General features: G+C 38.5%; 2 protein-coding genes across 3 annotated transcripts in view; one reads left to right on the forward strand and one right to left on the reverse strand.

Annotated features, from left to right (window-relative positions):
- Positions 1-2,869, forward strand: part of LOC113117836 (transforming growth factor beta-3-like) — a 4,986-nt gene extending 2,117 nt beyond the window's left edge. The window contains 3 exon segments of the mRNA XM_026286764.1: positions 14-54; positions 57-166; positions 2,043-2,869. Of these exon segments, the coding sequence (XP_026142549.1) occupies positions 14-54; positions 57-166; positions 2,043-2,201 (310 nt within the window). The 3' untranslated portion in view covers positions 2,202-2,869.
- Positions 2,870-2,930: 61 nt separating this feature from the next.
- LOC113116938 (tubulin tyrosine ligase-like family, member 5) overlaps positions 2,931-23,789 on the reverse strand; it is a 102,564-nt gene continuing 81,705 nt past the window's right edge. For both annotated transcript variants that reach the window (XM_026285245.1, XM_026285246.1), the window contains exons 28-31: positions 19,411-19,579; positions 15,103-15,281; positions 9,022-9,104; positions 2,931-4,029 (exon numbers count right to left, since the gene is read on the reverse strand). In XM_026285245.1, the coding sequence (XP_026141030.1) occupies positions 3,977-4,029; positions 9,022-9,104; positions 15,103-15,281; positions 19,411-19,579 (484 nt within the window). In that variant the 3' untranslated portion in view covers positions 2,931-3,976. The remainder of the gene's footprint in view (positions 4,030-9,021; positions 9,105-15,102; positions 15,282-19,410; positions 19,580-23,789) is intronic.

Consider the following 23,789-nt stretch of genomic DNA (forward strand, 5'->3'; position numbering starts at 1 on the left):
CTTCTGCTTTCAGAAACTATGAGGAGAACTGCTGCGTTCGGCCGCTGTACATTGACTCCGGCAGGATCTGGGCTGGAGGTGGATCCACGAGCCGAAAGGGTATCACGCCAACTTCTGCTCCGGGCCGTGCCCGTATCTCCGCAGCGCCGACACCACGCACAGCTCGGTGAGATTCCCCTTCACACCTTTACAACCTAAATGTCGCTTTAAACACGTGACTTTCATGGAAAAAAGGACTAAAGAATGTCCAAGCTGCTCTTTGCAATACAAATAAATGAAATGGAAAGATGTCCAAAAAAGCACCATAAAACATAGAGGTTTAGGCTAAAGAATCCTTGAGTCTCAGACCAAGATGTCTTGAGACCAGGACCACCAGATCAAGACACGGTCTTCTTAAGTCACATGATGCTTTGTGTGAGAAACAGATGCTATTCCAAAACTTCCACTTGTTTGCATAAATACAAATTTGCTGCTTCAAGACAGATAACATCAGACAAGACGTCAATGATGCCAAGTGGCATCGCTTCCTGTGCAACTCGTATCTGATCACTGCTATTCCAAGATTTAAGAATATCAAATGAGATTTTAGTCAGTGCAATACCATTACCATTATTTCACTGGTCATTTATCAGTCTGTTCCTCACAAGTATCATCACAGAACTTAAGAAGATTTCAGATGAAGGAAAAAAATAAATAAAAATCATATGGACTATTTTTATGGTGCTTTTCAGATTCTTGATTGTCTGTCTCTGTTTCCACTCATTGTATTGAAGATGAAGGCATTAATCTGTATTGTAGAAAGTGCTATAGAAGCAAATGTGACTTGACTAACCCTGTCCAAATACCCACACTTGTGGTCTTAGCCACTTGAAAGTGTGCCCCGCGCGACAGAAGTAAGTGCGCAAGACTTTCCCAAGTCTTCAAAACTCACTTTTGGCCAAGATCTTGCGAGGTCACGGAAACTTTTCAGATTAAATAAATTAACTTTTAAGTTAAATATGAATATAACAGACTAATTAGGTATTATATAATTTAGTAAAAAAACAAAGTTGCATGATTTATTGGTGCAAAGATAAGTAGTGGTGTACAACATTTGCTCTTTTTTTTATCACTTCACAAATTAAATTGAGTCATGTTATTGGGATTACTTAACATACATTCAGAAGCTCATTTGAGAAATGCAAAGTATTTAAAATAAAAATAAAGCTATGTAAACGCTTGCATTTTTACAACATAAGTGTGTCTCTTCAGGTCTTCATCCTCACTTGGACACTTAGGCCAAATACAGGAAATATGTCATATAAGTAGTCAAGTGTAAAGACTGCAAGTGTGGGTCTGGAGACAGAGCAACACGCATCATAATCTGAAAACCACGCTCAACAACGCTCTCCATTGATTTTGTATTGCAGGAAGCTGCTTCCTTCTCATTTCTGACTCTTAACAAAGAACAGAACAATACTTTAAAGCTGCTGTGGGACATGGTGTACAGTAAACAAACCAAAAAACCCAGAACTATGTTTTTATAAGCTGTCCACCCAAAAAATGTGCATTTAGGACACAAAAGTAGAACGCAACGTGCCATATTACTCTGAGAACTGCGCCCACTGGAAGGAAACGTAATCGATGACAGGAACCATTTATTATTTTGAACCATGTCAAAGATTATTTCACCACCCTATGTGAATCTGAGAGGAGGAGATATATTAAGAAACTAAATTGTATTAGTCTATACCAGTGCCCCTTTTCCTTACTTTCTTTTTGTCTGAGAAATGATCCAACTAAACGCCCCAATGTGAAATACCCTGACATTTACAACTATTTGTGTCCTAAACGAATCGACATCTCATAATAATGTAGTTATGGTTTTTTAAGCTTGTTTACTGTACAACTTGTCACATGGCAGCTTTTAGACATTGTTCTGTTAATGAGTCAGAAATGAAAAGGAGGCAGCTTCCCACAATACAAAGTCAATGGAGAGGGTTGGATACCCTCACCTCCCAGTGTCTCTTCCCATTACAATGTGTCTCCTGGTTTCTCTGCAGCTGCTGAGCCTGTACAACACGCTGAACCCCGAGGCGTCCGCTTCCCCCTGCTGCGTTCCTCAAGACCTGGAGCCGCTCACCATCCTCTACTACGTGGGCCGAACGCCTAAAGTGGAGCAGCTCTCCAACATGATCGTCAAATCCTGCAAGTGCAGCTGAGGGGCCTGAGACCCCGGCCCTGAGCCCGACACGGGTTCCAGCGCTCGAGGGGCGACAGGAAGGGTGCGTGCCAGGAACTGGACTCTTGAATGAATACCTCTATACATCCTTCTCACCCACATCCAACCCGGGAGCCAGAGGCTTCTCTAAGCACTAGAAAGTACGCTGCCCTACGATCCCTTGGACTTCTAGTTTGACGTTTGAAGTGACTTGTCCACTTTTAATGTGTATTTTTTGGTCAGCTCTTTTAACGGCGAACCTCAAGGGCATTTGTGAACGCTGACCTTTGTAAGATCCACAGCGGCTTCACTGAGGACGACACTGATCGACATGCGCCGACCCTTGTGTTTTCGTGTAACGCATTTGAGCACGCCATTTCCCAGACTGAACGTTGTAGTGTGTAATCGGCACCGTTTGTCTAATGCGACGGTGTAAATGTTAATACAAACATGCTGGAAAGAAATCTTTTGAGAAAACAATGTGTTTTGACTTATGTTTACCTCTGTCACTCGGCAGAAGTTTTAGGGATTTTTATAGTTCTTCAATGAAGCTGATGTTTGGAAATGACGTATGCTGACACATGAACTTTTTAGATCACAAACTGCTAATGTTTTTACTGCTATTACTCCTGAAAACACTTTTTTTAATTAAACAGTCTTGGACAAAAAGAGTTTGTCATGAGTTTCAGAGAATCCACATCATCTCGACTGCTAAAAGGGTGCACACATCCAGATTGCATAGCTCGCTTTAACAGTATTTTTTTTTCTTAAAACAAAAGTTATCACACAAATTAGCTGAAATTTCCTCCATGCTAAAAAGGTACAGTAACGTAAATGCACAAATAATTGGTCAAGTTTCATCTGGTCATGCGTAAATTCAGGAGAAAAAAAATGCTATACAAATACTGTACAAACTAAAACATTAAAATCCTGAGAATAAAACTGTATGTTGCATAAATTCAATCTTGCATAATCGGCCTCATTCATGAAACGCAATATGAATTCTTGTAAACTGTTTTTTCATCAACCGATATTATGATAAGAAAAGTGATCCGTTTCTGCTGCATGAATGAGGCCCTGTCATTAATTCAGTTTTGGCCAGGAACTTAAAGTGAAGTGTTAAACTAAAATCAAACTGAAAACACAATGTCATCCCTTCAGCACAGTAGTGCTGATCACAGTGCATCAAGTATTACCAGGACATTGGTCAAATATGGTCAAGTGTTTAGTTGCACAGAAACTCATCCCAGCTTTACCTGGACGTCGATGTTTCTAGTTTGCAGATCAGAGCTGCTCCAGCGGTTCCTCTCACCTGAACCCAGGCACTTGAACAGAAGTTGTTAGCGGTGCTGAAAGCTCTTGACTCAGGAGTCTACATCTTCGATCTGTACATGTAAACATGGATAAACGTGATGGGTGGGTGCTCTCGTGATCTCGGGTCTGCTGTTGCTGCACGTGTCGCAGCTGTTGTGAGCCGTCAGTCCGCACAACCTTCACATGGCATCAGATGTGCGGTGATAATGACGGCTGGACAACTGCACATTCGAGACTGCGAGAAGCAGGACGCCTTCAGACTGTGGAACAGATCCACTCAAAGAGAAGGATTTCACGTACAATCACACACTCAAAAAAGACACATAAGGCCGGTTGGGAGGGAAATAATGATTATCAGAAGACATCATATTGAGAGTGAAGAGGTGAACTCTTCATGTCCGTGTTGTCTCTCGATCTCAGTGTGTCATGTGATCCCACAAAGCTGCTGACCTCTGACCTCGTTCATCTGTTCCTGGAGCCCTGAGTGTGGAAGAGTTTACTGTACACTGACAGACCTGTGAACACACAGACACACATGTTTGAGCTGTAACTGAGTTTCAGGCTGATTGTAGTTCTGATCTGGAAACTAAATCACTGACGATGCTCCGTGATATATAATCCAGGGGCGAATCATTTCAAAGGTGTTTTCAATCTTCAAAATAAAAATAGTATTTTTGCAATGCTTGACACTTTTTTTGTCGTAAAAATAATCAAATGTCACAACTTTACACTGCATGTTTTTCGGTCACACTTTAGTTTGGGGACTAATTCTCACTGTTATCTAGCTATTAACTACGACTTTAGCTTTTAAAAGTTGCTGCTTGTTAATAGTTAAGGTAGTCGTTAAGGGGGCAGGATTAAGTGAATAAAATGTGCTTTATAAGGACTAATAAACAGCTATACACTAGTAATATGGATGCCCATAAGCAGCTACAGTAGTTAATAGTGAGACTAAATGTTTTTAGTGCCCCTCGTAACACTTAAAGAACAAAAGTGCACTTCTTGTGCCAAAGTCTCTAGAGTGCTATTTCTGCTTTTTGCCAGTAAAACCATATGGCTAAAGCTTGGCTACACCTGATTTACACCACTCATTCATTTTACATTTCACTTTCATCATGACAGTCATGGGGCAGGGGCATTTTCTTGCATTTTTGTTTATTTTGGTGGCATTTCCCCCCAAGCCTCTTCATTTCCAACCCTGATCACATCTAATGGGCACTTAATCAAAATGAGGCACTGCTGACTGAACTGAACTAACATGAAACTGACACAAGTTGAATAACGACTGCCTTCCCCCGAGAAATAAAGCAACAACTTATAGTAAGTGACTTGGCTAATCACTGACAGTATTGTCTTTTTAGAGCTACTTTACATCACAATCTATTAGTTCTGATGTTTTTTCTGTTTGTGACTGTGAGACTACTTTGACAATCTGTACTGTAATAAGGGCTATAGAAATACAGATGTCTTGATGACTTCTATCGTCATTACATTACAGTAGAGAATGCACATTATTATTTCAGATGAAGGATTGAGAAGACAAACATTTATTTTGGAACATGCACTGATGATCAAATGATGCGTGAGAAGAACATGATCACTGATTCTTTCAGTTCTTTACTGGTGCATGTGTGTGGATCTCTGAAATCCTCATCGAGATCCAAGTAAAACTGACCAGCAGCAGATGTGTGGATCATACTGGAGTGTTTGATAAGAGATCCCACAGCAGTAAAGACCTTCCCAGAGCTGCTGAACACTACTCCCTTTCACTCCCTCTCCACACACTGTTTATTGTGCTGCTCCATGAGCCCTTGCGGCACAGGAGAACCAAAACATTGCGCATGGCTTCCAGTCCAGTGATTCGACCGCTGGAAGCTCAGAGAAGAGCCGGTGGATGAAGAAAACATGCTGCTTTCTTCTGATGCATTCAAAGTCAAATAATACACGACAGGATCACAGTTAACCATAACATCAAAACAGAGAGAAATTATTTTACAACCATAAGATTTTTTACATTTTTACAAAACTATTTGAGTGTGTATGGGCCATTCTACAGAACTAATGCAAACTGCTGTCCCAACAACCAAAAAATGCATTTAAAATGCCTTAAAGTATTTAAATCTTAGATGTTTATTAAGATCTTTCTATTATCTATTGAAACCCACAATAATATTCACAGTATTAGTAAGCTATATATATAAAATTAACATTTATTGGGTTCTTTCGACTGGGAGGTGGCTGTCCCGAACCCTAACTCATAAATTTCAACTTACGAAAATTACATAGATTTTTTGTTTTGTTTTTTTCCATTGTCCTTTTTTTAGATCCAAAAAAATTTATTTTATATTTTCTTTGTAAAATATGATACTTTATGTAAAAAATGTATCCCACATTTTACACGTCACCACCACCACAGTCTATTGACTGCGACCGATTTTAGCTAAACCCATAAATTTATGATCAGGAAATATTCCTGTGTCCCCCTCTCTCATAACATCAAGGTGTGTGTAGATGGGTCTCTTCATTTTGATGTAAACGCATTCAAAAGTGTGTGTAACTTTAAGGAATGTCACTACCGAACACCTTTTTCTGCAACTGAGTATACTTTTAGTTGTTATAATTGTACAACTGTTCAGAACTGTGCTAGCTTACCATGTGCTGATTAGCATCTTTGAACTAGGATCAAAAGTATCTAAAATCGTCACTATCAATACATTTGGTGGTGTTTTGATAGTGACATCTTTGTTTTTTTCGGGGGTTTTTTGTGTTATCCCATAGAATGGACCTATCGGTGAGCCCCTCCCCTCAAACACAGATGAGCCAATGGCAGTCGAGGATCAGTTGCAGGGAACAGAACTCGGACATCTTTAGGTTTCAGATCTGAAGCTTTCATCGCTGTGATGGTGTTCATAGCATGCTCCTGGGGTCCTTGTAACACTGATTCCAGGAATCCTGAGAGGATGGGCAATTTCATTTATCTGATTACTTTTCCTAAACCCAAACAAAACACAGCAAAATGTCCCTAAGCATACAACTCCCAATGAAGACGAAAAGCTTCATTTTCTGGTTGACATACTCTCATTTAGTTACAGTTTTCATCTGATGAACGACATGTTTGATCAACTTTTTGCCATTTACAGAGAAAATCTGGATTCAAAATACAACAAATTTCATAAATAACAATTAAAATATTAGTTGTTAAAATGTAATTATTATTGATTTACCTCTGATAAAAGTTTGAATGAAATAGCAAATAATACATAAATACAATCTAGATGTAGGCAAAATCTTAATAGGTCACTATAATCCTTCTAATTAAATTATTATAACTGTTTCATTAGACACAAATTTGAGGAGAGGGCAAATATTCCAAAACTTTCTGAAAATACAATATAAAATTACTGCATAATTACTAGAAATGTATACCTTGGATATTATACAATATGCATACATAAAACCCAAATATTTGTGGAAAAACACATATTTTTAAGGCGTTTTCAACTCTGACTTTAAACCAATTCTGTAGAATGGCTCATATATATATATATGTGTATATGTGTGTGTGTGTGTGTATATGTATGCCTGTATTGATCAAATGTTTTAAGATTTGTTTATTTTTTTTATAAAAATTGCTCCGCTGTATTTTCAGCATCATTCCTCCAGTCTTCAGTGTCACATGATCATCAGAAATCAGAATAATATGATCATTTACTGCTCAAGAAACATTTCTGATTATTATCAATGTTGAAAACAGTTGTGCTGCTCAAAATTTCTGTGGAAACTGTGATATATTAATTAACAAAAAGTTAAAAAGAAAGGCATATATAAAAAAACAGAAATCTTTTGTAACACAAAGTATTGGCCAAAAGGCTGGGGTCAGTATGTTGTTGTTGTTTTTTACAGCAAAGAATGTGTTAAATTGATTAAAAATGACAGTAAAGACATATATTGTTCCATTATTGTCATCACTGTTTTAGCGGTTGATTTTGTGCTGGAATGTGCCTCGACGTGTGTTCATGTGTTCGGCAGCACACATCAGACTGATCTCAAAACAAACTTCTTCACATATCTGAGCCAGCATTGAGCCAAAGGTTGAACATGAAGAGTGAATGTCCAGCCAGATGGTTTGAAAGCATTTGGCAGGAATCTGTGTGAAAGACATGGCAACAATAGAGAGCTGTTTACTGCTAATGTGCGAGGGGCTGAGGTGAGGCTGATGTGTGTCGACGGCTGATCTCAGAGAATGCAGCCGTATGGATCAGTGCTAACTCCCTGTCAGAGTCCATCAGAGCCCAGCTAAAACAACATCTAGTGCTCTTCACACGCGCTCCCCTGCACCTGATGGACAGCGCTTTCAATAGCGTCATCTGATAAAACACTCAGCTCTGGATCTGTTTCAACTTCAGGTGCCATTCATGTACAGCAGCGCAATTAAATTAATACTTGTATTCAACAGGACACATTCAATTGATCAAAAGTCAAATGTATAATGTTACAAAAGATTTTTATTTCAAATACATGCTGTTCTTTTGAACTTTGATCTGTAAATCCTGAAAATTAAAATGTATCAAAAAAATATTGTGCAGCACAACTGTGTTCAACATTGATAATAATCAGAAATGTTTGTTGAGCAGTAAATGATCATATTATTCTGATTTCTGAAGATCATGTGACACTGAAGACTGGAGGAATGATGCTGAAAATACAGCGGAGCATCACAGAAATACATTTCAGTTTACAATACATTAAAGTAGAAAACTATAGAAGCCCGTTTACACCACAAAAAAAAAAAAAAGGGCTAACTGACTTTTTACACTTTTATACTTTTTTTTTTTAATCAGAATTGCGAGTTATAAAGTCATATTTGTGACATACACACTCACAATCATAAGAAAGCAGTCTTTCTTCCCTCAGAATTGGACTTATATCTCAATTGCAGGCTTACTGTATCTCTCACAATTCTGAGAAAAAGAAGTCAGAACTGAGAGAAATGTGATAAGTCACAATTACCTTTTGACATTTTTATTCTTTTGTGGAAACATACTTCAATAGAGGACACTTACTTATAAATTGCAAAGTTATTTCACAATACCAGTGTCTACTGTATTTTTGCTGAAATAAATGCAGCTGTGGTGAGCAGAAGCTCTTCAGAGTGATCCTACAGTTCAACTCAGAATGTGTTTAAGCTTTAATAATTTACACCCAGCCAATCAAATCCCTGAAATCAGCATGATGAAACTAAAGCTTCTCTGCATCAAACCTCACCTGTGCATGAATAATGCATGGCAGGTGACGGAGCTTCATATGAGAGATCAGACCCTCAGATCATGTTCACAGGTCTACTCACCAACAGCAGCTCACACGCATCAAACCAAACGCTGGGATGGTCACTATGTCATTAAAATAGCAGCATTCAACCTGCACGAGTCTGAAGATCAACCTGACACACAGTACTGAGCTTGCCGGTCAGTCACAGGAAGTGTGTGTGTGTGTGTGTGTTTCCTCACCTGTCTTGGCACACACAGTCTCATACACCACATGCTGTCCACTGCTGCTGCTCTGACCGGCTGGAGGCTCAGGTAATGCTTTCCTGTGGATGGACAGACACACTGATCATTAGCATCACATCACACCTCACTCCTCCTGATTACAGTCATAGTTTCATCATCTCAGTCTTTCTGTACAATGTCTATGGTCACCAACATTCTTTAAAACATTTGTTTTGTGCAGAAGAAAGAAAGTCCTACAAGTATGAACTGATGGTCAATCAAGATTTGACAGCAGAATGACAAAAGAAGCAGCAGGACGTTTCTACGATTACACGTAAAGAGCTTTTACTGGATTTAAGGTAGCGTAAAAGTAAAAAAATAACAACATGTTTGAGAGCCTTGTGTTGTTTCAAACATGATGTTTGTAAATGACCTACACCAATACAGCAGAATAATGAACTAGACAGTGATTTACCCACAGTGCATCAGACACTGATTATATCACAATCCCATAGAATGCCATCATTCTGCTGTTTCTTTGGCTTTTGAGTCCTAAGCCGTGAGTTCAATAGCCCTGACCTCCATCATCACGCCGCTCCCTAATAAACAAGCAGAATAATGTGGCCTCTCTCACACAAGGCTTGGCCACTGAGAGCCAGTGCAATTATCTGAGGCACAAACAGGGCCCAACATGCCTGTAACTTTGCACGTTAAATCCGCTAAGCATTTTTTGGGAACAATAAATAAAGCTCAGCTGGTATTAAGCTCCAGAAGCAGGACGGGAGCTCGCCAGAGCCGCATTAGCACACTAATGAGGGTGCACAGTGCTGCCTTGTAGGGTCCACACAGTTGTCCTTTCATTTGGTGGCTGGAGCCCGGGCCAGCAGCACAGATAGAAACCTCTCTGCACAGGAAAGCACACTTCAGTGGAGTTTAGGAGCGTTAGTGTTGGTTGGTCAGATGTCGAAGGACTGTATGTGTGGAGCTTGTTAACTCAACTCAATAGCCTGTAAATTAAGATTCTTCAAAAGCCTTCTTCTTCTTGTGAAGCACAAAAGAAGATTTTAAGCAGCAGGTCTGTGCTCCTGGAAGTGGAGATTTATCAGTGGTGGACAGTAACGGAGTAGCTTTACTTCATTACTGTACATAAGTACATTTTACAAATATCTTTTCAAGTATACTTTAAGAATTTTTAGTTTTATTATAATCCTCAAAAAAATCGATATATTATTTGACAGTGCAATTACAACTCATATTTAAAGTCTTTTCAGTTGTATAAGCTCTTGACATGCTTTGAAATATGACTGGTTTTATGATAACTACAGTTTTGTTACTGATTACTAATAAAGAGCGTGACTCATCTACAGTAGTTCATTCACATCTATTAGCCGTTTCAGACTTCACATCTGCAGATTAGCCCTGATGTGGGAAACTGGAGTAGATGGTTTATTTTGACATTTCCAAACGATTATTATTTGTTATAATTTATTCAAAACAGAAGCCCTGGAGCATGACATCATACTCATGTGTCAGCTGGCAAAAACCAGAACAGAGATATTCACCTCATGAACACAGAGTTTGAGTCAGTCTTTATGCCTTTACAACACTAGGGAAATAAACAGCAAGAGTCGCAAAAGATTATTTTAGGAGATGTTTACATTCGTTCTGAAAGGGTTAGTTCAGCCAAAAATGAAAATTAGCGCATAAATTACTGCTGAAGTCATCCTAGGTGTATATGACTTTCTCCTTTCATACGAATCCAGTTGGGAGTTATTTTAATAATTGTCTTTGATCTGTCAAGCTGTTTGATGTCCCTCAGCAGGTGTTGCACTGCATCGGTCCAATAGAAGTTTAATAAAAAGCTCATCCATTAATAAAAAGTGTCTAACAGGGCTCCGGGGGTGAACAAAGGCCCTCTGTAGGTTTTTTTGGGCTGAACTAACCCATTAAAGCTTGATTAATTAACTGCCAAATAATGAGTAAAAACAAATAATGAGTAGATTTTCATTTTTGGGTGATCTTTTCCTTTAAGTCTAGTGTGAAACACACACACACACACACACACACCTCCTGAAGTGTGCTGGGTAATCAAACAGTACAGTCCTGTGAAAACCAAAGCAAACGGCCCTAATTCTGTTAACAATCATCTTTCCCTCTTTGTTCAGCATTCGTCTGTATCATCTTTTTCATTCATCTGCCGGCTTCAAAACTTTTTTCAGTCTACATCATATTCCTTTAACTCTTGCTTTAATTAAATACTCAAGAGTAATAGCATTTTAAATACAGATGTTTTTACTCTATGAAATAAAACTGATAATTTTGAAGAGTTTGTGTGTAGAGAAAGGCAGGTCATATTACTTTAGGCTAAACAGCAGAACAATTTTTCTGAATTAGTTTATTCTATTTTTATGCATCACAAATTCAAGACTTCACATTGGCTATTTTAGCAACAAGAAGTGCAAAAAAAACCTTCCCCATCACTGAGGTGGTCAATGAGTTCAATTCTTCCTCTTAAAAACTACTAGAGAAGCTGTACACACTGCACAATGATCCTCTTACACTGAATATGAACTTGTCTGTTTATGACAAATGAATTTGTGAGGGCAGAATGTTTCCAGTGAATTTCTTCTTCTCCGGTGACTAATCTAAAAACCTCCATGTGGTCCTGGTTATAATGATCAACGCTGCAAAAAACAATGCATAAAAATAAATCTGATGCAATCTGAGCTGATCTTAATGAAATGCCACAATCAACGCTTTTTTATTCATTTTCACATTTAACTTTAATCACGACAGTCGTAGTTAATTTAGTTTGATTATGCAGGGGCCATTCATCAAAGAAACCATTAATTATGTTATAATTAATTTAATTATAGTTAACAATTTTTTTTTATATTTATAAAAAACGTACTTTTTTCTTGAAATTGCAAGTTTATATCTCACAATTCTGACTTTTTTTTTAAATAACACTGGTAACTCCAGAGAGCTTTCGCCCTTCCAGTCAGACTCCTCCTGGATTGGCTCTGTTTCTTCACCTGTCTCTTATCCTCCATTTCTCTTCAACTCTTTTGTCGGATCAGTGTTTCCATCCTGTGAATTTTTGGTTTTCGGGCTTCCGTTCTTCCCACACTTTCCCATGTCACACAGGCCAACCACAAGAATGCAGAGCAGCGGAGAGAGTGAGGGGCTCAGGAATTCCACACGGAGAGAGTAAACAGGGCACAGGCCACGAGCAAACACTGCTTTAACTCTGAATAACCCTCCTCTGTCTCCAGCCGTCTCTGATAGCTCTCTAATGGCTCTCTCTTAATTCAGCCGTTCAGGAATTACCTCCATTTCCTGCCTCTCCCTCGTCTGCCCTTCCAAGCAGTGTCATTTACTCAGGACGCTCTCTCTCTCTCTATATCCTGAGAAGAGTGATGAAATCTTCCTGATCCTCACACAGTCCTGCTCAACTGTATCTCACAACCATCCTCTCTTTCCATAGGAAAGACCTTTAAATAAGTTACAAAGATGAAGAAGTTGTCCTTCACCGTCACAGTGCTCTTTTCCATACGACAAAAGTAAAAGGGAAAGTTTGTCATTTTTTGAGTCACCATCCACTTTCGTTGCAGTGTTTGAATGGTGCTCATTTTTTCATTGTTCATGCTTTTATATCCTATATATTTTAATGTTTGTGTTGAACTTGTAACTCGATACGCTACACTGAATCAAACTTTGTTTGTTTGCTTTGAAATGTGTGTCAGCTCAGTTTTACACTTTTAATTGTGTGGAAAAGCAGCTCACACACTTTCCTAACATCTCCTTCTGTGTTTTTGGGGGGAATTAAATGAATACCAAATGACTGATTCTCTGGGTAAAACTGAAATGACCATTCACAAACCAACGCTTCTTCACAGGACGGCTGATTAAGATGAACAGATCAGTGAGCTGTATATTGAACTTTCTATTTTAATGGCAACATTGTGTATTTTTATTTATTTGTTTTTTAAGTTACCTGTAAATCATGTATTTTAATGATATTTTCACGTGTCATAACATGAGTTTGAACAGACGTGTTCTGATTTCTGTGAATTGGATTCAATTCAAATGAAAGATTCACTGATTCATTATTTAGAAATGTTTACACATCTACGTCAGTAAATGTCAGTCATTATTTACAGTTCTTTTGGTGATTATTAATTAAAAGATTAAACATTCTTCTTTGTATTCATTTGATAAAAACTACATTTTTACAGTATTGCTCTTCCCTTATATGTATTTACAGTGGCCCCAAAACACTTTAAAAAAGTCTGGATTGCTTTAGATACAAAATATCAACCAAGTGGCGTCAGCAAATAAATAATGCTGGAGCTTTTCACAAATGTCACTTTTAAACATTTGAACAATCTGTTCTGGTTGTGGTTTTGAGTGGATGCATGACGTCCAGCAGAACACAACCGCTGCTGTGCACCACCACATCATTACCATAATGTTTAACAACCACAAAGCTTCTCTTCATTCTCAACTTTACATTTTAAAACCTAACAAACTTCATTTCTGTCCTTCAGCTACGGAGCAGCAGGCTGCAACTAAAACAGTCACACTGCTGACCAAACATATTCATTTGCAAGTGAAGTTTTTGCTCTGGTCGCTACTGGTGACTATATAAATGTACATGTTAAGATTAAAAATGAGCATATAATGCCTTTCTTCCTGAATGTTTTGTGATCACATCATTTGTTATGTTCTTAAATTGGGAAAGACATTAAGTTCAGTGAACCTTAGTCCTCAGGACATCTACAAGATGGATTAAAATGCTGATAAAGTCAAGGAAAGATGAGATATAAACACGACAGTGGTAGGACTGAAATGTTAAAGGGTTAAAATAAATAAATAAAATAAAACACATTTATTCTGTGGTACCTAAAAATAATTTGGCACCTAATTTTGTTTCTTACAGGAGCCAATTGCTTCTTAATTAATTAGGTATTTTTTTATTTTATTTTTTTGTCTGAAGCCCTGAGCTATATTGCTCAGTCCTAGTGCAATCGGAGTCATTTTCTGTTGTTTATTTGCTCCTTCAGGCTATATTTTTGACTTAATCACTTTTAATCATCGGAAACATTTAGGTAATCTTTTACAAAATCATGTATAATTGTTTTAAAAACTATGCTCATCCCTGCACCTCATCAATCAGGGCTTCACGACAGAGTCGACCCGACCATGGTGGGCCACAGGCTGTTAGTAAAGCGTCCGCTGATATCTCAGAGCTCTGCTAATGGTGTGTAATTGGGCCAAATGTGCAGTGCAGCGTGGGAAACATAAGAGCGGTCTGTGGTCCAAGAGCGCAGCTCACCTCCCACCAGTCTGTCTGCAAATCTCAACAAAATCAGGTTTCCACAGCACGCATAAACACGGCCCAGCCGCCCGTCCCACTGTTTACTTAATAGGCAGAGGCCTGTGGCATGTGTGTGTGTGTGTGTGTGTGCCGACAATTAATGCAAATGGAATTAACATTTTTGAGTTCTTCTACACAACCAACACTAATGCAAACCTCAGCTCAGGACTGAACATCAATAGCGTCACTCTGGAAACAAATAATATTTTTTGCTTTTGTTAATTTCTGAACTCTAAACATTCCTGAATAGTTTTATTTTCTCTTGAAATTCAAAACATCAGTGGACGAGTGGCACACGAACTAGATACTAAGAACTAACTAATACTACTACGAGTAATAATAATGTTTATATATATATATATATATATATATATATATATACACACACACACACACACACACACACACACAGACACATATATATATATAAATATATATATATATATATATATATATATATATGATAGCTATAATTTAACATTTAAAAAGACAAATTGCACATTTACAAAATGGTCAATCTTAAAACAAGTTTTAATCAAAACCTAAAGTACTACATTTGCCTTTGTTAGAAATAACTACAAAACCATATCCCTGTCATTACTTGTTTTTGAGTAAGATGTCTGCTTATTTTATGCATACATTTTCATAATTAAGTTACTAATTGAGATTGATATTTTTATGTGAGGATCCTCTCTCTATATAGCCAGTATTGCTCTTACTTGTGGAGCGTGTGTGCGGTGGTCTTGCGCAGGCGTCCGTCTCTCGGGGCGCTGCTGGGAGGTTTGGGTGTGAGCGTGAGGAGCCCGGCGCGGCCCGTCTGGGTGAAGGTGCGTCTGAGCGGCTGGGTCAGGGGGCTGCTGGGAGCGTGAGGGGTGAGGCTGTGAGACGACAGAATGGCCTGAGACACAAATAAAGAGGAGAGATGAGTGACAGTGACTTCCTCAAGTCTACTCAAAGATAAATGCTTGTGTGGAAAGATGGTGTGCAGAATTATTTTAAGGTTGAAATATATTCTTGTAATAGTTCATCCAAAAATGAACATTTGCTAAAAATATCCTTTAAGGCCATTCAAGATCAGGATGAGCATGTTTCTTGATCAGGTTTGTAGTAATGGGTGCCGTCAGAATGAGAGTCTGATAAAAACATCACAGTAATCCACAGAGCTCCAGTCCATCAGTGAACATCTGGAGAAGACAAGAGCTGTGTGTTTGTAAGAAATGAATCAAATGCTACCATTAAGATGCTTTAACTTTAAACTGTTGCTTCTGGCTATAATATTCATAATAATCTATAATAACACTTCTGTTCCAGTTACAATCTATGATAACACTTCACATCCAGTGATAGATTCCCTCTCCTGCTGTCTCTCACATCAAAATCCAGACACATATTTGTTTAGAGCAGTTTTGTTTTAGTTTGTAAACAGTGCTTGATCTGTGCAGATTTCTCTCCTGATTCAGACCAGAACACTTTTTCACTGGAGGAAGTGTTATAATAGATTTTGTTGGCCAGAAACAACAGTTATTTGTCTTGATGGATTTGTATTCACGTTAATTGATTTGTGAGACGTTCACTGATGGACTGGAGTGCTGTGGATTATTGTGATGTTTTTATCAGACTCTCATTCTGACGGCACCCATTCACTGCAGAGCATCCACTGATGAGACACTGATGCAGTGATACATTTCTACAAACCTGATGAAGACACAAACTCATCCTGATCTTGGATGATCTGAGAGTGAACAAACTTTCAGCATAAAATTTTTTTGGTGAACTATTCCTTTAATATGCAATACTGATGTATTAGTGTCTAAATAGTATCACAAATATAAATATATGTATATATAATTTTTTTTTCTTTTTGTTTACTATTGTAATGTTTGTTTAAATCTGAGGTGCTAAAACTGTTGGTCTCTTTCAGGATGCAGTGAGATCTTCCAGCAGAAGAAAACGATGTGAAGGAACGACCTTATCTCAGTCTTTATTAAAAGCAGCATTTTTCCTCCGAGTCAATCGAGGTCAAGCTCAACAGCTTCCAAGAGCCAGTTCATTCACTCTCATGGAAGAAAGAAATGACACGGTTCATCATAACAGCCACTAAATACTTTATAATCGGACATACCAAAACACAGGAATTCTTCACATTTCATTCTTGTTTAGACAAGTCTTCATCTGAGCCAGAGCTTGGACTGTAAACATATTTTCCACACTGACGATGCCATTTACTGGCTACCGTTCATTGATTCGAATGGGGACGAGAAAGCATTCTTTCCGTCCCGCTGGCGTGAGGGAGTTGTGAGGCCCCTGGTGTCTGATGAATGAGTGGACGGGGCTCACCGGCTGCCGGCTCTGAGCTGAGGGCCAGGAAAGGGCACCTTTCTAATGCTGCCAGGTGGCCCCGGGCCAAAACAGCAGAGGAGCCGAGGAGTCTGTACCAGCACCGCAATCACAACGCTTTCCATCTCTGCTCTCACCCATTTAATGTCTGTGAACGCATTACCTCAGCAAAGCAACTCAACAAACACAGGCAACAAACACTCTTCCAGACAGATATGATTTGAGGATGTAAACAAGCGATCAAAACAGATCTAAAAACATGATGACCCAAACCAACGCTGCTCATAAAAGCAAGATCTTTGTTCTGGAATTACATTTATTAGCTTTTCTGTGTACCGTATTAAATGTACATACAGGCAATTACGATCATGCTTAATATACTAGTGGACACAAGTTTGGAGTCAAGCTTAAATGAAGTCTCTTCTGCTCGCCAAGACTGCATTTATCTGATCAAAATACAGTAAAAACTGTGACATTATTGCAGTTAAAAACATCTGTTTTCTGTGTGAATCTGTGTTAAAGTGTAATGTATTTCTGTGATGCTCCGCTGTATTTTCAGCATCATTCCTCTAGTCTTCAGTGTCACATGATCTTCAGAAATCAGAATAATATGATCATTTACTGCTCAACAAATATTTCTGATTATTATCAATGTTGAACACCGTTGTGCTGACCAATATTTTTGTGGAAAATGATCAGTTTTATATTTCAGGATTCACAGATGAACAGAAAGTTCAAAAGAACTGCATTTATTACCAATAGAAATCTACAGTAACATTATAAATGTCTTTACCATCACTTTTGACCAAATGATTGCATCCTTTTTTGAACGGTAGTCATGTAGACCTGTTATTTATTTGTGTTCATCCCTCTGGATGAAAACATGTTTATATGTGGCTGTAGTAATGAATGTGTGCTGCTCGAGTCTCAGAAGAACAGCAGTGCTTCATGGGGAGGATCAGGGAGGATCCACTGATACAGCGCTGACTCACAAACAGCACGCACACGCACACACACACACACACACACGGACACATACGCACACACACGCACACACACACACACACACACACACACACACACACACACACACACGGACACATACGCACACACACACGCACACACACACGCACACACACACACACACACACACGCACACGGACATGCACACAGACACGGACACGCACACGCACGCATGCACGCACACACACGGACACACACACACACGGACACGGACACGGACACACACACACGGACACAGACACGGACACACACACACGGACACGGACACGCACACACACACGCACACACACACGGACACACACACACACACACACACACACGGACACGCACACACACACGCACACGGACACACACACACACACAGATGAGCGACTATTTCATTCACGTTTATTGTAATGCAGTGTGAGCTGAGGGCCTATGATGGACGTCTCCTCCGAGAGTCGTGTGTCTTAATGAAGTCCTCTGGAGACGGCGGACTGATTGCTTCACAATATCAGGGAGGAGTTCTCCATCCAGAAAAGTCTGTGGGGGTGAGGATCGTTTTCCCATAATCCCCTCCTGAACACAATCGACTTGTGCCAAGAAAAACAAATCTCCAATTGCATTAGTTAGTGACGTACGTCAGCGCACAACAGTGACATCAGCATAGCTGAATTACTCCACTAAAGTAAATGTGCATGAAGTCATGTTAGTGGGCGGTGCTCGAGACGTGGTGTTTACAGGATCTGAGGCAAGTGTGACATGCACAGCTGAGAGTGAAGATCACGTTTCATTCAGACTACACTCCACTGGAGGAACTGGAACATTACAATGAGAGTCATAAGAGTCATCCAATATTCTGGCTGCTTTAACCTTCAAAAGAAAGTCATTTTTAGGTTTACACTAGCATATGGCACAGATAGGTTCATCATGAGGGTCAGCGGTCCCACGATTATTAATACATGTGTGTTTTTACGCTTTGCAAACACACATTTGGTCTTCTGTGATGTTTTGAACATTGCTATTGCAAGTTCTGCCCACTGTATTATTCACATTAAGTCACTTTTCATCATATGAACCATGCTTTGAGCATATTTCACAGCAAGTTATATGACGCAAGTAACATTAAGCATGCAAAACACACACATGCACTAGGAGTGTTTAAATGAATCACTGCATCCATGCATTGCAATGCGGACACTAGCTTAACATGGCAGAGGGAGGAAAAACACCAAACCGAGTATAAAAACATTTATTTTGGATGCGATTAATGATTTATCGTTTGACAGCATTATTTTATACTTTTTTTTTTCTATTCCATTCTGAATACTTAATAATTTAAAGGATTTGTTGTGGAATGATGGAAAGTAAAATACGCGATTAAACGTGTATTATTAAAACACTTTCACTATAATGTTTGTAAATGTTTCATTTCAGTATTTTACATTATTTCAGACTGTAATAATACAATGTGACTTGAACACTGATGCAGCTTGTCTGTGTTATTTCTCTCAAAACTCACATTTTATCCCAGTGTAACGTATAGTCATGTGGAACTTATTTTCCAGAAAATACAGTGAGTACATGTGGTATCTGTCAGTGAAAATATGAAAACGTGCACAGGTCAAATACACATCTAGTAGGCTGTGCGGTTATAATTGAGGCCTGTGTGGTCCTCCGTGTGTTACCTGGTGGCGTGTGCGGCTCTGGTCGAGCAGCTGTCTGGATCGCTGCTTCTGCTGCTGCAGCTGCTGGATGGCGAACTGAAGCTGGTAGTTTCCTGCAGCCGGCGGCGGCTTCTGATCACTGAGCAGATCAACATCACACACCGACTCAGCTTCACACGCAGCCCTGAGACTGAAGACCAACAACAACATCAAAACACTAGTCGAGAAGCATTTCAGCGTCCAGCAGGACAAGAGCCAACCTGCTACTGCTAAAAAAATTATAATAATTATAACTAATGGCTGCTTCAGAGAGGCAGCTACTCAACACTTCTTTAACTGGATCATCTGTCTCACTTTATTCCAAAGGCCTGCTCTCCTTATTTATATATATATATGATTTACATTTTCTTTAGGAACCCTATAACTTGCACATAATATAGATCTAGATAATAGATATAATAATTAATGGCTGGCATAACTTGTTTTCATGACAGATTTATTTAAATATACATTAAATAACCAAGACATGATTACCAATGTGCTGTGGACACTGAAGGATTTGCCTGACGTGACTCTAATGACATGTGACATTGTTTACAAGCTGTTTTACTGACATCTTTGCATCAAACGACATACAAAACACCAAAATATTCTAAAGAAAATAGCTAAAAAAAACTTTTGAACTTGTTTTCCAAGAATATTTTCATGAACCTGGCCATAGAAAATAATACACAACTAAACAAATCCAGTTCTCATCCAGTGTGTTTATTATGTTAAGAACATAAACAAATGTCTTAATTAAAAAAATAAAATAAAATAAAAATTAAAACCAAAACAGATTAATTTAGTGAGCAGAAAATATACATTATCATGCTGTATATCTGTTATCATTTACATTTCTGGCTAAACCCACAAGCACTAAAGAGTTTTTCAATTTCCATGAGAAAAACATCATCAGACTCAAATAAAACATACTTTGGTACTTTTCTAATCAACTCTCAAACAATTCTCTATAGTATAAATGACCTATGTGGCTGTATTCCTCATTCATAATCACCTTGAATGAAAGCATCTGCTAAAGGAATCAACGTGAATGTAAATACAGAAGTGAATTATTCTGGAAAAACTGAGTAAACTCAGTAAAAGCGGTGCTTGTGCAAGAGGCTACATGAGAACAGCAGAGCCAAAGACACTTGGGATCACAGAGTCATGTGAAAAGAACCATCCACCCATGCAATTCTCATTTCTCATAACGGTTTGTGTGTTGGAAAAACAATTGGTGACCCATGACACAAGCTCAAAGACCTCCACCTCACCACATCTAGAGCACAAACCTCCACGTGAACCCCAACATGAGCGCAGCTACTCCGAAACAGACCTTTGACTTTTCACCATCCGCTTCAATAACAGCCTCAGTTTAATCCCAGAACCACAGGTAATGAAGATGTTTACCAGTAGAGCAAACATGCTTTCCACAATAAACAATGAGAGAGAACTGCCAGGAAGCGGAGGACGTGGGGTCTTCATGGTCACTGCATGCGCTAACTTTCTGACGACACAAGCCGTTGTCTGTTAGACAGTTCACATCTACTACTAATAATAATAAATGCTAGCAGTGAAATTGTGTTGCAGTTCAGTATATTTAAACATGAGGTCACACATAAATGAGCCTCGTAAGCAAGAAAGGACGGCCACAGAATGTGATTCCCACCATAATGCAGCATTCCAGGGAACAGCGCAAGAAGTGCATGGAGCTTTATGTTGTTGATGATGATGCATGACTGTAGTTTGAGCTCGGCTCCAGTGTGCCGTGCCCCCGGCGTCCGCACTGACTCATTAACACAACACTGTTATCCCGGGAGGAATTTCTCACTCGCCAACCAGAGGAAAGTCCTGTGAACACCAAGCCATCTGGGTCCAATTAAGGTGAATGAAAAGCTTTTATTAAAATGAGGGCACCAATGTATCCCTTACAACTATTTTTAGTCCAGTGACCTCTTAAATTAGGCATGTGTGCAAGAAACCTTTACTTGAGCAGAACATGTGACTCCATGAAGGTATCAAGTTCAGTTTATTCACATTCCTCGAAATTACGATGTACAGCTGAATCCTGCGGAATCCATTATTTACAACTTTAAAGGATATGCAAGAACAAGATAATAATAAGAGCTGGTCGAGGTAATAGTTACAGATCGTGTCAGAGGTGCTAGTCAGTTTAGATGCAAGCGCTCTGAATGATGGTGTATTCTAACTCAACTCTATACACACTATAGTCCTACTCCAAGAATTCCTGCATGTGGCATAAAAGCCTGCTGAAAGACCAGTTTACATCTTCATGCACTTTCAAGGTTGGTCCGGACTTGTTTACTCTGGTTAGTTCTGGTTTGGTGCTGGTCTGGCTGGCGCTTACAATAGCTGACAACTTTGCCACTTTTTAATAACAATCATAAGTAATCCAAACTTCTTCAAAAAATATCTTTGCTAACAAAACGAACAGAATCAGAGTGACTCAGGTTCACAACTCCATCTTTGCATGCGCGCTTAAAATGCCCTTTTGGGAAGGAATGCGACAGGCACCAGGTTTACTTTATTTTCACATTTGCATAATGAAGCTTGTATAAAAGAGCTGTCAACAGATATTTCCATATTGCACAATGTTTTGGGGATAACATCTCTTTATATTAGGAAACCCCCGTTTTGTTCCTCTGCGGCCAGGTTAAACCTTGTTGTTGCCTATATATTATGCTCTACTCATTATTTTTTAGAAACCTTGCACTTTTCTACTCTATTTTAAATGGTGTTCTTGTATTCAAATTAAGCACTGTCCACTGCTGTGCATGTGCCACAATATCGATACAGGGCCAACAGTATCGATATTCGTATCGTCAAATCTATGTTACGATACATCGCTGTATCAGTATTTTGAACGCAGAACTAGTATTTAACAGCTCAAACCGGCTACTGTAAACAATAACTGTAACCATCTGAAATTACCGCTAACCGCTGACCTAAAATCACCCGATTTGAAGCAAATCAGTCAAACGGTATTTTTTTATGTCACGTGTATGTTTATTTATTTTTACTTCAGATGTTATCTCCAATGTTTACGATCTTTTGGGCAAGATAAGAGATATATTTAAACCATTTAGGTGTGTGTGTCTGCTGTGAACTGCTGACACAGGTAACAATCCAACACAAAATATAGCCAATTTCTTTATGTACGTAATTATTCAGGAATTATATAACATGATCATATTAGTATCAGAAATGTATTTAAATATACAATGAATAATACAATTGCCTCAGTTATTACTGCTCTATACTGTAATGAAAAGCTTAATTTACTGTTTTTAAATACAGATTTGAGTCCGTACTGTACGTAGTCAGTTATTTCTATGAATACATTATGATGTGTATATTTTTACTGTCCTGATTGAGCAACATCGCAAATAGGCCCTATGTTTACTAGCATTACCGTTTCCATGTAAAATGCTGTATGGTAAATTAACCATTAATTTAACTGTTTAAAGTTAAATTAAAAATTAAATTAATTTATCACTGTTTAAATCATTGCCTGCTTCAAAATGAATGCTGTTAACGAAGTCAATGTTGAAACATTTGCAGTTAGAACCTACTGTATGAATAAAACACTATAAAAAAAAAATATATAAGCAATTAATAACTGTACAAGGCAAATAAGGGTATATGAAGCATAAATCTTTCTTCAGATTTCAGAACGAGCACTTTGCCATTTGTTATATATATGTCCATCTGATGTTTATCATGTTGATGTTCGCTACTGTAATGAACATAGCCTTTTAATAAGTAATGTTAGGGGAAATCCCAACATTAAAAAAAATAGCCGTTTACATGCCTTGGGTGTTTGCATTGTAAGTATGTAGAGGGATACTTTAGATTTAAAAACGCTGAGGTGATGTTTTCTCATGAAATTACTACATTTTCCTATTAATTCAATGGAATGTATGGGAAGTCAATGGATTACTAATATGGCGGTGCGTCAGTTTCACTTTCATGACGTCATAAGCAATCCAGTTCTCTGTTATAGATCAGAGGACAAACTAAATAAAACTGACTTTAAATGAAAACATTAACTGTAACCATGTGAAATTTAAGGTAAAAGCTGCATAGTTCTACAATCCAAACAACAAAATCCACAAGCATTCAACAGTCCAAACAAAGATGCTACTTAATCAGCATTTGAATCAGCATTTTTTTTCTCGCTTCCGAAAAAAACGATTGCTGATTATGCATTATAATCAAAAACCGTCCAGTCATCCAGTGCATACTTACAAATAAGGCACAAGTGGGCAGAGTAAAGAGTCTTACGCTGATGTATTCATCTCTTTAATACAATAAAGATCAGAAAGTCAAAGTTTGCT

Source organism: Carassius auratus, chromosome 17 (genome assembly GCF_003368295.1).
Source record: "Carassius auratus strain Wakin chromosome 17, ASM336829v1, whole genome shotgun sequence".
Taxonomy (NCBI): domain Eukaryota; kingdom Metazoa; phylum Chordata; class Actinopteri; order Cypriniformes; family Cyprinidae; genus Carassius; species Carassius auratus.